The sequence below is a fragment of the Nelumbo nucifera genome, chromosome 8, assembly GCF_055504915.1.
Source record: "Nelumbo nucifera cultivar China Antique chromosome 8, China Antique-T2T, whole genome shotgun sequence".
Classification (NCBI taxonomy): Eukaryota; Viridiplantae; Streptophyta; class Magnoliopsida; order Proteales; family Nelumbonaceae; genus Nelumbo; species Nelumbo nucifera.
The window spans coordinates 34,105,814-34,121,361 of NC_142656.1; the positions used below are offsets into that span (position 1 = coordinate 34,105,814).

General features: G+C 38.8%; 1 protein-coding gene across 2 annotated transcripts in view; it reads right to left on the reverse strand.

Moving 5' to 3' along the window:
* Positions 1 to 15,077, reverse strand: part of BIO1 (adenosylmethionine-8-amino-7-oxononanoate transaminase) — a 39,103-nt gene extending 24,026 nt beyond the window's left edge. The window contains exon 1 of one of the 2 annotated variants that reach the window (XM_088893446.1): positions 14,114 to 15,077. In XM_088893446.1, the coding sequence (XP_088749572.1) occupies positions 14,114 to 14,868 (755 nt within the window). In that variant the 5' untranslated portion in view covers positions 14,869 to 15,077. The remainder of the gene's footprint in view (positions 1 to 14,113) is intronic. The other variant, XM_010267160.3, reaches the window with a different exon arrangement.
* Positions 15,078 to 15,548: the final 471 nt, after the last annotated feature.

The window sequence follows — 15,548 nt, forward strand, 5'->3', positions numbered from 1 at the left end:
TGATCAACGTTATCTCCCCCCAAAGAAATATAATTCCTTTTCTAGCCAGCTAGCCTCTTCTCTACCCTATCCACAACTGGATTGCAGAAGCTAACCAACCTAGGGTTGTCACCTAACGGTAGCCCTAGGTATTTAATTTGCCACTCCCCACTCTCACACCCCAGGATCTCTATGCCATTACCCCAAGCTCATCTTCTTCTAAGTTGACACCTGCCACCAAACTTTTAGTCCAATTAACTTTCAAATTAGGCATATTTTCAAACAGAGTAGCCACCAATTTGAAATTTTCAACTCCCGTTCTATTCTCCCCATCATAAAAGATTAAGATATCATTTGCAAATTGCAAATGAGTAACAATTCCTCTATCTCTCTCTATTGACCAACCTCTAAACAACTGCAAGGAGTTAGAGATCTTGAAATCAATTAAATAAGAACCTCAACCACCACATTAAAAAGAAAGGGTGATAGTGGACCACCTTGACTTAATCCTTTTATCCCTTCAAAAAAATCAACCACCCACTCCCCCCACCAATTAACAATTATTGAAAATTGATTAGTATGCAGCCAACCCCTAATCCACCTACACCACTGATCCCCGAAGCACAACTCCTCAAAATGTTGATTAAAAACTCCCAACTCACTAGGTCATAAGCTTTCTCAAGGCCAATTTGATTGCCACACCCTTTCTCCTTGATCTTTTTTGGGTTTCAACACTCATTCGCAATTAGAATCTAGTCAATAATCTGTCTATCCTGAATCAAGCCACCTTGAGACTGAGAGATGAGGAAATGGAACACCTTTTTGATCCCCAAAGATAACACCTTAGCAATTAATTTATAAATACTTATGACAAGACTTGTTGGTCTAAAATCTTTCGGGTTACAGGCATCAAACTTCTTTGGAACCAGGGCTAAGAAAGTTGACTTCATTCCCCACCTAATAACACCTCTTCTGCAAAACTCCCTAAACACTTTAACCAAATCCAACTTAATTATGTCCCAACCATCTTGAAAAAAAGCCATCATAAATCTGTCAGGACCTGGAACCTTAGATCTATCCATTGCAAACACTACCTCCTTAATCTCCTCTTCCTCAAAAGCCTTTTCCAAAGCTTCCACTTACAGGCTTTCTAACAATTCCTATTCCAGACAAGCCACTGACCATCTAGTATTTAGGGGCCTCCTAAAAATTGATTTAAAATGATCCACAAAGGCCTTGGCTATCTTTGATTGGTCTGTAATTTTTACTTCTTCCACCACTAGAGAAGAAATTAGGCTCTTCCTTCTTTTTCCATTAGCAATAGCATGAAAAAAATCTAGTATTACCATCTCCCTCCTTCATCCACTTCTCTCTAGATTTCTGCATCCAATTCATTTCCTCCCTTAATAGTGTTTCCTCTAACTCCTTCAACTTGCATCTCAGATCTCTCTTCGCCTAAAAGGGAACTCTCCGCTTCCTTCCAGTCTAAATCCTCAATTTCTGAAATTAAGATGGTTTTCTTTTCCTCCTATTTCCCAAAGGTCACTTTATTCCAGTCTTTAGTTTCCTCCTTCAAACATTGAAGTTTCCTCAAGAATCTTTGCCCTTCCCACTTAGGCAACTGCCTCTGCTGATTCCACCAATCTTTCACTTTTTCCTTGAAATCTAGGTGGGTCAGTCACATGTTCTCAAACCTAAAAGGGGCAGGCCCTTACAAGGTGCTCTGTTGGAAGAGACAAATGGGCCAATGGTCAGAGGTAATTCTAGGTAATGTTCTCTCCAATGATCTTCAATGATCTTCCCAAAATATATCTCCAATGATTTGGTTGGTGATTGGACCAAGTGAACCTAGCTCGTCCTAGAGGAAAGTCTCCCAAGAGGAAGGAAACGATAAACTCATTAAATTTCCTCGTGCTGGTGGTCTCCCTTTGCCTTGCACTATTTGATTCAGAAACAAATCTAGTCACGTTAAAGACTCCTCCAACACACCAAGGGCCCTCCCAAAGCCCCCTAATGCCTGCCAGCTCATCCCACATTACATTCCTTACCCTGTAAGAGTTTGGCCCATAAAAATTCATGAGAACCCATTCGAACCAATCTTGAGCGTTCCTCAATTTCAACAAGATTGTAAAATTTTCAATCAACTCTTCAAAACAAAGAACAATTTCTTCCATCCATATAGTAATTACCCCTCCTGAAGCTTCCCCAAGGAGCAAAGCTCCAAGTAATGCCCTTTTCTCCCTAGAAACTTCGAACCCATCTCCTATCAACTTCCTAAATTTTAGACTCTTGAATTAACAAAATATCAGGATTTTCCTTTTTTTTAGGAGTGCTCTAATTGTTCTTTTTGTGGCACTCCCCATTCCCCACATAGCGCTAAATTGAGGAAACTTCACAATGATTGGAGTTTGTGGCACTCCCCATTCCAACTAATAATCTTCACAATGATTGTTAGAGTTTAAACCCATCCTTTACCACTTTACAACCCACCCCTCCTCCCTCCCATAGCGCTAAATTTCTTGTCCCCTTCAACGTTGTTTATGAGTTTCTCTACTTCATCTATTTTCCTTCTCCTCTTTCCTCCCAAATCTTTACTTTTTCTATCAAAGGATTTCAAATCCTTAGGGGTTTCCACCTTTAGTCCATCTTTACAACCAAATTTTCCACTTATCATCTCCTACACCAACTTCCTCATTCAGAGTTGAGACCTCCTTCATTTCCTCCTCTTCCCCCACCCTTTCCTTAGTGACCTGTTTCTAACCATCCTCCATTAAGTTAACCTCTACACCCTAGTCTTTTGTTACCTCCACACCTCCCATACCTTCTCCCCCCTCTTTCCCACTCCTTGAGCTACCACCTTCAACACCTTCTCTCCTCCATCAATTTCTTGCTACAGCCTACCTCTAATTCTCCATTTCCACTAGATCCTTCCCCTAAAACCACCTTATCATTAACTTGCAGCAAGCTTAGCAAACCAGAGCAAATGGTGGGAGTCAGTATACCTGCCAAAGCATCAAATAGAGACATTAGTACCAAAAACCAAATCCATTGGGTTATAAGGGTTACCTACCGGGGGAGGCAGACAATATAGGCACAAACTGCAAGTCCTCTGCAACCCCTACTTTTTCCTATTCCTGACCACGGTTCACTCCCCCTACTGATACAGTTTGAGAATCTTGGAGAGCATGTTTGCATTACCTTATTTGACTTCGACCTAGGTGCCCCTACGAGGTTGTTAATGGAAGAGTCATGAATCAAATGTTGATACAACATCTAGACACCTTGCCCTTGCCTCTGCCCTATTAACAGATCCTTCCCTTTTTCGAGTCTCAATGGTCCCCTGTTTTGTTTGGAGATGAAATTGTTCGCCGCAAACTGTTCAAGTCGCGCCTTCATTTCGTTTTCATTTCCTACTGGAAATGAACTCAATTTCTCCCCATTGTTGCCCTAAAAGCTCAGTGGAGAAGTAAACTAATACAAGTTTCTCCCCTGTTTAAGATTGTTCACCTCAGTGTTTTAAAAGCGCAAGTAGTTTGAAAAACCAAGAGAGCACAATTCCACTCCTTTTCACACAAACTAGCCCCTCCAAGGGCAGCCCAGCAACTCCCAATTCCCAAACAAGAGAAGGTCCACAAAAACAGTCCAAGAGAAGAACTCCCAGAGAAAACCTAGAATCAGCCCTAGAGAAAGCCTAAAAATCATAACCACTCTCTCTAGAGGATTCTAAAAACACTTCTAATAACTGTCGGTTTCAACAACAATGTGAAATCTACCCAGAAAAACCTGAGTGCCACCTTCAATCAAAGGTTTAAACCCTAAATCTCAAACTGACCTATTTTCTATGACTCTTCCTGGCCACAGGACATCTCCAAGATCTCACACCCTGGGCACCTCCTATAATCTCCACTGATCTCCAAGAATCAGGCAATGGAAGATGTAAACTACAGCCCTAGAGAATTCTCATGTAGCTGGCTGGATCAAGTCCACATGAGAATCCAAATCAATCCCAAACCTGCTCTGATACCAAGTTGGCTGTAACCAATGGTAATCAGACCTGTGTTTTGTAAGAAAAACAGCAGAAAAAGAGAACAAAGAGAGAGAGAGAGAGACCAAGGGAGAAGAAGAAGCATAAATGGAAAGACAGAAAGAATGAAAGTAAAAGGGGTGCAGATTATAATGGTCCTGCCGCCCCAATGAATTACTATTTATATTAATCAAATAGAATAGGTACAAAGACAGGAAAACCCATGCTGCCTATATGAAAGAGAGAAGCAAAACAAATAATAATAAAACAGCAACAAATAAGCAACAAGTAGTGGGACCACAAACTAATTAACTGTATCTCTACACAGAGTATATAATTAATGCCACAACTGATTCAGAAAACCATATAAGAGCAGATACTGGTTCACCTAATATTACAGAATTCCAAATGTCAAGAAACACCTAGCTAAAACCAATTTAGGGGCCAATTTGGTGACAGATGAAGTGGCCTAACTTATTTCTTTGTCTTTTATTGGATAAGATAATTAAATAATAAAATATTCAGTGGTATAGTAGTCAACCCAATTTTAGCCTCAACTATTAAGGAGTTCACAATCCTCTTAACTTAATAACTAATTCATCTAAAAGACAGAACAATGAATCATTCAGTTCAGCCACTTCAACTGTTATCAAAAAAACTATAGAAGAACAAAGCTAAAAGTCCTTGACCCTCCAGCAGATATTGAATTGGAAATCTGCACAAAAATAGGGCCTAGTTACTGGACCCTAAAATCCTTATTTGCAAACTTTTTGAGTAATAGAAAAGCTAAGAATGGTTTGGGTTACTAACTAGTTTACTTCCATCCACCTTCAAGCATGCAGTCCATAAACTGGCACTATGCACCAAAAGCCAAAACTGACGCCTTATTTTTTTTTATGCCAAAAAGGCAAAACTTACCCATTCCCCATCGCCTTCCCCTTCTTGCCCTCCCCATCGCTTCTCTCTTGAGTATCTCGGATTGGGCTTGTCCCTATTCTAGGGTTGGTGTTTTACCCACTACAAAGAACCACTTTGGGAGCACAGTGCTCACGTGACAATTAAAGGATCATGTGAGGGCTTAAGAGAAACTGGCTCAATCGGGCAGTCTGCCCTCTTAATTGAACTAAGGCCACTACCTTTCCCACCTTTTTTAAGTGCATCTATACAGGATGCCTTCCAACCAATCTCCACCATTCGATTATGTTCATATACATTTGAAAGACATTCCACTACCCTAATGAGTAATGAGACCCTTCAACTTTTGACTTGCATTATCCTCTAAAAGTCCACACTTGTCTTTCATCCAGCCACATCAATGCCTTCTTCCACCTTCACCCCTTCCTTCCAAAGTGTCGTTTCAACTTCTAACACTATCCACACCTAGACCTGTTCATGGGCCAGGTAGCCCGACGGCCTGGCCCGGCCTGGCCCGCACCCCGGTTGGGCTTGGTCATATAATTAGACCCGCAGGCCTGACCTCGGGCCTAACACAGTAAGCCCGACTGTGTTTCGGGCCGGACTCGAGATTTGTCAAAAAAGCCCGGCCCGAGCCCGGCCTGGCCCAACTCAGTATTATATATTTTATATATTATATAAAATATATAAATAATATAATATTTATTAAAATATATATTTATAATTTAATATATATATATTTTATTATTTTCTTTATAATTTTAATCTCTCTCTCTCTATTCAGCCACTTCAACATTAATAATAATAATAGTATAGGCTAAATTTCGAGCCCAGGCCCAAGCTCGGGCTTCGGGCTTTTTATGAGGGTCAGGCTCGGGCCCAAGTTGTAGGCCCGATGGTCGGGCCAGGCTCGGGCTCGGGCCTTAGAAAAATTTGTTAATACACAGTAAAAGCCCGGCCCGACCCGGCCCATGAACAGGTCTATCCACACCTTTCACCACCTCCTGCCGATGAACACTTCCAACAACTGTGGCACCAAGTCTAGTTTCGCTCCAGCAATCTTCAACTTTATTGTCTTTACCCAGAGCACATCTTTACGATCAAAGCACCACCACACATCACTACTACCCAGCTGAGGACATCATCGGTCCACAGGTTGAACGAAAGTTCAAGGATTTTGATATTAAAACTTCCATCGCCAACAACTACTTCTAGTTTTCTATCACTGACCTTCCGTACCTGGTATTCACCATGGAAATCTCCTCTTGAGTTCCCCAAAGTCAAAGATGGCAGCCTCCTCCTAGAGCGGAAGCAAAAAACTACAGTTCTTTGGTAGGAAAGTTATCACATCATCCAATGCTCCTTGCCAATCTTCCACTTTTCTTTCTAGTTTCACAACCTTCCTCTTTTCCCAATACTCTATATTTCCTTCTGCCATTAACTTCAAAAATAGAGAAGCACCAATCATTCCCCTCACTAGTTGTTTGTTTCCTACCTCTCTCTAAGACTCCAACTTTTTTTAGCTTCCCCTTCTTCAACTTGGTTTACTGGATTCTTAGGCATCTTATTTACAAGCCATCTTCTCTGCATAGCATTGGATCTTCTCTGCATAGCTTATCCAATGCTTCTACAACTAGTATTCACCCATGTTTGCTTTTCCATTCAACGAAACAAACCAACTAACACCTACCATTTCCACACATCTCACTTCTCAATGAAGAAGCCTTTGTTTTTACACTTTTTTCTCCACAACAAATTTCTTCCCTTCACACATCATCTCACCCTTCCTTCCAGTTGCAATGATTGCTTGACAATGCCATTGATGAATCCTTTGAACCAACCTGTTGCCATTTTTCTTAGAATCACCATTGCTTGTTTATCCTCTTAAGTGTTGGACCTCCTCTTGCTCCCTCAAAGAGGAATCCCTTTCTTTCCAAAACCACCTTCTTCTTCCACTTCATCGTCGGTGAAAAGCACCCTCCAAGTTCAGAACCTGTCATCACAAACTGGGAGGAATCTCTTAGAAGTATAGATGCAACAAAGATCCGGCCTTGACGAGGGATAGAATGGAAGTAATCTCTTTTTTTTTTTCTTTTTCTTTGAAACCATGGTTTCAAATATCGCCAAATGTCGCTAATGTCACCCGACATATGTCGATGTCGAGGCTCACCGACATGAAAATGGATGGTAATATAAAAGTTACATTATGTCGGTCGACATTTCCTATATTTCAGAAATGTCGACCAAATCGGTCCAAATAACCAAAAAAAAATACAGTTTTTCCTATTATGTCGACAGGATGTCGACTAATGTCAACAGAATGTCGACTAAGGTACATTAAAAATATAATATATTAGATATTATATTAATATAATACAGTATATTAATATAGATTATTCCATTAATAATTTTTATTTAATATTCAAATAAAATATTTATAAAAAGAATTAACAAAATATAAAAACAAAAGAATAAATTAATTACTTTATAATATAAAACATAAAATATTTTTCAAGCAATAAAATATTAACTAGTTAGTATTTTTTAAAATATTTATTAAAATCAGAAAATGTTTATTAAATTTTATAATAAACCATATTCTACATTTAATATAAAAAATCAGAATAAATTTAATAAATTCTATACTAAATCATAATTTATTATAAATTTAGTATTAAAAATCATAATAAATTCATTAAGTTTTATAAGAAATCAGAATTTATCATAACCTTAATACTACAAAAAGGAGAATCAGTTTATTAAATTTATAATAAAACATAATGTATTATAACTTTAATATTTAAAAAATCAGAATAAATGTATTTCTATATACTAGTATGAAATAAATATATTAGAATTTATAATAAATCAGAATTAAAAATAAGAAAAGAAAATATCAGATAACCTTGTAAAAAAATCAAAATGCATAATAAATCAGTAAATCGTCATTTACTAATTTGTTATTGATCTTAGTTTCTTAGCTTTATATAATGGTTGGGAATAAGACAACAGTCTAGAAATATGTATTAATGTTTCTTTTATCATTTTACAAAATATCTTTGCATATTTCCACATATTTCATAATATTTCCACAATGTCTCTAATTTTTACAATATTTCCCCTCAACATTTCCGACATATGTCCTATATTTTGGTAAGCGACATTTCCATCGACATCGACATTTTAAACCTTGTTTGAAACTCTAATCTGACTTGACCCTACAAGTTGGTATCAGAGCAGAGTTTTCACTTCCTTTTTTCTATCACATGATCCATACACCTCACAGATCAGAAATATGTATGGGGCTATGAGGTGCTGATCATATTCAGTTTGGATTGCCTGGTTTAAGGATTTGGAGATTTTTCAGTCTGTCTTGAAGCCTAGAGAGAACTCTAGAGATTTCTGCCCAGAACCAAAGAGAAGCAGAGATTTCCTGATCGTGGATTGCAGCAAGTTAGTTATCTGTTTTGACTGTGTTGTTTAGACTTGGTTTAACCCATTAGAATCTGAAGAGGGAGCAAAAGCAACCAAGTTTGTCTTCTGGAGTATCTATTGGTGCAATCAGTTTTTTTGTTCTTTCCAGCTTCAATCCAGGTGTTTTCAGGACTGTGCAAACCCAGAAAGTGACTGTAGGTCACTTCTGTCCAGGTTTTTTCTGTTCTTTTCATCTGCACCCAACAGGTTTCTTCCCTTCTAGATGATCCACTAGCTCCCAAGTATCATTTTTGATAAGGGCATCCATCTCAACTTTCACTACTTCCTTCCACTCAGGCACCACCAAGGCTTCCTATATTGTTTTGAGAATGAGTATAGCAACAATGGATGCTAAAAAGGATTTATATGATGGTGAAAGATGATCATAAGAAAGAAACTGGAAAATGCAATGGGCAGTAAATGAGGTACAATGGTGCTTCCCTTTGTAGACTGCAATAAGAAGAATAAGATCATCTGAGGGAGGCTGACGCTTAGTGGTAATAGGTATGTCATCTGCAATATTAGTGGGTAAAGGAGTTGTAGTACTTGGATCTGGTGCTGCAGAGGAGACTGGGAATTGGCCTGGACTGCTCATGACTGAAACCAACCTACCTCCACCACCTGTGAAACACCCTCAACTCTTTGCACTTTTGACAGTACCCAACACACTCCTTCATAGACTGGAATAGGCAATGGGACTTCTAGGGCAAAAACGCACTTCTTACCACTCTCCCCCTTAGCTTAAGCCCTAGGATAACAAGGGACATCTTTAAAGAATGTAACATCCATAGACACAAAACGAGTCCCAAAAACTAGATCATAACAACAATACCCCTTTCGATTTTGTACATACCCAAGAAAAATACACTTGGTTTCCTTAGGATCAAATTTAGAACAATGAGGTCTAAGGATTTGAACAAAGCAAATGCACCCAAATGTCTTAAGGGGAATAGTGAACAAGTCCTTTTCTAGATATAACAAGTTAAAAGGAGCTTTCATAGTTTCATATCCAAAACTTGTGAAGGAACCCTATTGATGAGATAGATCGTCGTGTGGATACCACCCCCCTAGAAACATATACAAACATAAGAATTCACCATGATGCTCTTAGCAACTTCCAAGATGTGTCTATTCTTTCTCTCAGCTATTCCATTTTGTTGAGGTGTATGCTCAACTAGGTTCCATTCATCTCATAGCCAATTCCAATCACCTTCCTTGTCACTAGATCTTGGAAGACACAATGATCAAGAAAAAATGCCATTGAGCAATTCTAATTTATACTAGTACTACTAACTAAAAGTATATTAGTAATGAGCTTAGGAACATGTAGTATTGTGGACAAAAAAGATGGCATCAAACACTTTGATGCTTCCCTTGCCAGAAATAGGAACAAGAGAACCATCAATAATGGATACTTCGCCTCTACCAGAGGACAAGTAATAAGAGGTGAATAAAAAAAAGGCAAATTGGTCATATGATTACAGGAACCCAAATCTACAGTCCAAAAACGGATAGTGTCACCTAGAGTTGAGGCATAATAGGCAATAGTCCTTGTACCTGAGAGTGCAAATGTTGAAGATGCTAAGGTAGAAGTACAAGGTAAAATAGCCATTTAAGACTGTCTAGTAAAGCCAACATCACTCTCTAGATGATTCAAAGCAGATCTGACTACAACCAAGGCATTGTTGGAAACTTTGTATTAGCAACTACATTGGCATTCCCTTTCTTATTCTTGATCCTTGTCGGAATAAGATGAGGATGAAGTTTCCAACAAGTGTCCCTAGTATGTTTTGGCTTCTTACAGTAGTCACAAAACACCTCCTTCTTTTCTTCCTTCTTCTTCTTCTCTTTATCACCTCCAAACTTTGGCTTTACAACTGCTAAAGCTGATTCCAAAGGTGGAATTTGCAACATAACCTTCCTCCTACCTTCCTCCTACTTTCCTCATTGTATACTACTGAGTAGGCATGAAATAAGGTGACGCTACCTCTGTAAGGAATTGTTGTCTCACAATGTCATAGTTTGAATTCAATTCAGCCAGGAATTCAAACACCCTATCTATCTCAACAAGCTTCCTACATATTGTTGCATCCTTTTGGCTCTCCCACTGAATTGTCTCCAAGTGATCGACCTTGAGTTCGGATTTGGTCCTCACAAAATCATCCTTGGACCTACCTCACAACCATTTCCAACCGTGCATTGGGAACCTCTTAGTCCTTGTATATTTTTCTTTTATCAATAAACATGTTTATTAAATTTCAGATTGTGAACAGTTTATACAACTTGGTGATGGGATTATTGATCCCTTTAATCACTCTATTCTATCACTCATTACAGTGCAGCCCAAAATAGTTGTTGTCTCAATGCCCCCTGTTTTGCTAAAACATCAGCTAGCCCATTTGCACTTCTTCAGACCCATTTAAATTCAGCATCAACCTCCTTTGCAATCTTTTCCACTTCCCTAATCACATTAGTCCTTATATGTTTTTATTCATGGAGAGATATCCCAATGCACGGCTACAAGGGGCTGTTAGGACGATGTGAGGATGGTTTTGTGAGGACCAAATCCAATTTGGATCAACCTCACGCCATAATGATTTCAAGGTGGAGAAGTAAACTAATATAAGTTTCTCCCCTGTTTAAGATTGTTCACCTCAGTGTTTTAAAAGTGCAAGTAGTTCGAAAAACCAAGAGAGCACAATTCCACTCCTTTTCACACAAACTAGCCCCTCCAAGGGCTGCCCAGCAACTCCCAATTCCCAAACAAGAGAAGGTCCACAAAAACAGTCCAAGAGAAGAACTCCCAGAGAAAACCTAGAATCAGCCCTAGAGAAAGCCTAAAAATCATAACCACTCTCTCTAGAGGATTCTAAAAACACTTCTAATAACTGTCGGTTTCAACAACAATGTGAAATCTACCCAGAAAAACTGAGTGCCACTTTCAATCAAAGGTTTAAACCCTAAATCTCAAACTGACCTATTTTCTATGACTCTTCCTGGCCACAGGACATCTCCAAGATCTCACACCCTGGGCACCTCCTATAATCTCCACTGACCTCCAAGAATCAGGCAATGGAAGATTTAAACTACAGCCCTAGAGAATTCTCATGTAGCCGGCTGGATCAAGTCCACATGAGAATCCAAATCAATCCCAAACCTGCTTTTATACCAAGTTGACTGTAACCAATGGTAATCAGACTTGTGTTTTGTAAGAAAAACAGCAGAAAAAGAGAACAGAGAGAGAGAGAGAGAGACCAAGGGAGAAGAAGAAGCATAAGTGAAAAGACAGAGAGAATGAAAGTAAAAGGGGTGCAGATTATAATGGTCCTGCCGCCCCAATGAATTACTATTTATATTAATCAAATAGAATAGGTACAAAGACAGGAAAACCCATGCCGCCTATATAAAAGAGAGAAGCAAAACAAATAATAATAAAACAGCAACAAATAAGCAACAAGTAGTGGGACCACAAACTAATTAACTGTATCTCTACACAGAGTATATAATTAATGCCACAACTGATTCAGAAAACCATATAAGAGCAGATACTGGTTCACCTAATATTACAGAATTCCAAATGTCAAGAAACACCTAGCTAAAACCAATTTAGGGGCCAATTTGGTGACAGATGAAGTGGCCTAACTTATTTCTTTGTCTTTTATTGGATAAGATAATTAAATAATAAAATATTCAGTGGTATAGTAGTCAACCCAATTTTAGCCTCAACTATTAAGGAGTTCACAATCCTCTTAACTTAATAACTAATTCATCTAAAAGACAGAACAATGAATCATTCAGTTCAGCCACTTCAACTGTTATCAAGAAAACTATAGAAGAACAAAGCTAAAAGTCCTTGACCCTCCAGCAGATATTGAATTGGAAATCTGCACAAAAATAGGGCCTAGTTACTGGACCCTAAAATCCTTATTTGCAAACTTTTTGAGTAATAGAAAAGCTAAGAATGGTTTGGGTTACTAACTAGTTTACTTCCATCCACCTTCAAGTATGCAGTCCATAAGCTGGCACTATGCACCAAAAGCCAAAACTGACGCCTTATTTTTTTTTTCGCCAAAAAGGCAAAACTTAATTGAAAAGTGTTCAGATTACAACAAAGACAACCATCAGCAAAATCAGTCAAAGAAAAACAGAAAATTAGATGCGAACATGCAACTAGAGATGGACTAAACTGTTGATCAAAAGCACAAGTGAAACCAAATACCTAGGGAGGATAGTTGCAAGATCTCTGCAAACAGCATGAACAGATTTAGAATGCCAAAAAGGAGGACAAACTAACTCCAACAGAGAATAATCTGACAGCAAACTCCCACACCAAAGAAACCCAAGATGCCATCACTTACACCATAACAAGCGGGGTTTAAGTGAAAAATTAATTGCCAAGATAACCCCCATCCTAGGCAATAAAACTTCCAATATCCAGGTTTAAGTGGAGAAAAGAGAAGTGCTGAGGCCTCATCTTAGGATAACAATATTGAAGGCAGTCTTGAAATGGTGCTTGCCAAAGAGAACGCCATGCCAGCCCAGTATGTCATAAAGAGATTTGAATAAAGCAACCAAAACCATCACTTCCCTTTTAACCCTACAAAATTCCATAAGCATCACAACTATAATAGCCAGAATTGCCACATCATTTAAACTGTCTAAGATAATGGTGAAAAATGCGCCCTCCATCACACCCCTTCAGATCTTTGTTGAATACAAACCACACAATGACCCAAATGAACTTTGCCGCTGGAGAGAGACCTGGCTCCAAGATTGCCGGAAATATTCAAACAATATAGAAGATGGGAAAAAACTCACCATAATAAACTCCAACGCCAATATCCGAAGCCATAGATGTCCATTTCTTCACACCAGAAGCGATAATTAGTTGGGCGTAGATTGCATATAACATTGCTCTAGTATGACTCCCATTTGTAACCGAAGTGCCATGACAAGGATCACTGGAAAATGGAACAACGGACTGAGGAACAATGGAAAATTCAACATCACCAATGCCAATCTCACCAGAAACACTATCCACCTGAACACTAAAATAAATAATATCACTAGTATAGACTCCACTTTAATGCTTCCAAAGAGGTATCTGAAGAAAGGAGAACAGACACCCAACACCTCCATCAACAACCCAACAGCAGAACACAATGAAATACGATACACAAGGAAGCAAAGCAAGATAGAACAAGAGTGGGAGAGATATGGGGTGCAGAGGGGGAAGAAGGAAACCTTGCACGAAGCGGGAGGAAACCTCACTCTACGCGAGAGGAAAACTTGCAGAAGGCGAGAGGGAAGAACGAACACCTTGAATCACACCGCCACTAACCATCAGCTATTTATGAGTAGTTATCCACTAGCGATTAAACTTCACCCAACTGCAACTAACATTAACAATTTTTAAATAATTTTCATTTCAATATTTCTTCCGTGGGTGTATGTTTTTTTTTTTTTTTTTGCTGCTAAAAAAGCTTCCGTGTGTGTATGCATGTGTGTTTATTTTTACTTTTTATTTTACTCAGTCGTTCATAATTAATAACAAGGATCAGGATTCTTATCTGAATTTCTTAAAACAGTATAGAAACAAAGCACTAATATCAGTACATTCTAACTCGTAACTGTGTCTTTGGCCCTGCTTCATGTGAATCATCAATCCATCCAATGTAAGTTGCTTTGTCAAAAACGGGAAGATAACAAAACAGAAGATACCTATACAAGTCACACTGTAGAGTACCGGAAGGCCCTGGACTCGCCACACCCCCTGCCGTCTCAATCAAGCTCCAAATTCCTTCCTTTCGACCATTACTTCCATCATCCACACCTAGCCACATACACCTCTGCAACGACTCCAACAAATTCAAATCTTGTATAACTGTTCCTTCTCTTTCCGCAGCAAGATGTGGCGAAATCGCCTCCTTCCATCCATAAATTGTCTTACAGACCAACTCTGACCCCACAACTTGAGTCTCCTCCCCCCGCATTCTCATCTCCTCGTACCAACACAAATTCTTCAGCCCATCCTCACTCCGTTCCAACTTCTCATCTTCACTTCCAGCACCCAAAAGCTCCTTCGCAGCCAAGGCAGAAGCTTTAAGTGCATGATTCGAAGCAACAGAACTAGCCTGACCCCGCCTACGGAGAAAAATCTCCGAAAATTTGCGGTAAACAAAGCGAGAGTCAGAGTCTGCAGGGAACCCTGTCTGAACAGGCTTGATGTAGAAGAATTTGGCAGGGTTTGAAGAAGCAGCAGAAGAGAGAACAGAAGCAGCGAGGCCTGTTGAAACTAGGGTTTTTCCAACACCTGTGTTTGAACCCCAGACCATGTAAGTAGGATGAGAGAGGTCTACATTTATCTCCAATGAAGAAGAGGATGGAGTCGAAATGCATCTCGAGCAATGACGAGAGAATAAGTTGTAGAGAAGCCGACGACGAGAATTCTGGAGTAAGGCAGAGAATGCAGACATAGCGAAGCCCTACGAGTAGTGTACGTTTGCTAGAAAGAGGGGGTGAAGAGGGAAAGAAAGATTGGCAAAGAAAGGGCCGTGAGGCGATGATGTTCATCTCTATTTATTTCTATTCTATGATATTCGATATAACATGCGAACGAGCGAATGAGAGTGTATAACTTTTGTTGGACTATTCTTTGGTAATTGGTACCAAGGCTGTTCATGTTAGTATGTTACGTAGTCAGAATTCAGAAATGTTGTGGGTTGACCGATGCAATTGCTGTTTTTTATTAGAAAAGTCAAACTTTGATTTAAACAGTAATGATGTGTACTGCATGCATTTTTTTTTTTGTTGAAATGATTCGTTTATGTGCTTGACAATTAGGCCGATACCGGCCCAACCTTGTGGCTGTGTTTGGTTGCAATGTAAATTATTGCAAATAAATTTGCATTGATGTAAAACTATGGCAGTGCAAATTATTTGAGTGTAAATTTAAAATTCTGACCTAGTTTTATTTTAAATTTAAGATTATTTTGTTTGATTGCAATACAAATGAAGTAAATTAAGGCATGGAGCAGAATAAATTAAAGTTGAAATTTAAAACAAAATTAAACGTGATTTGCATTTTTTTATTCGCACTCCTTTGCATTTGTACTAGTGCAAATAAAATTGCACTACAACCAAACACAACCTAATA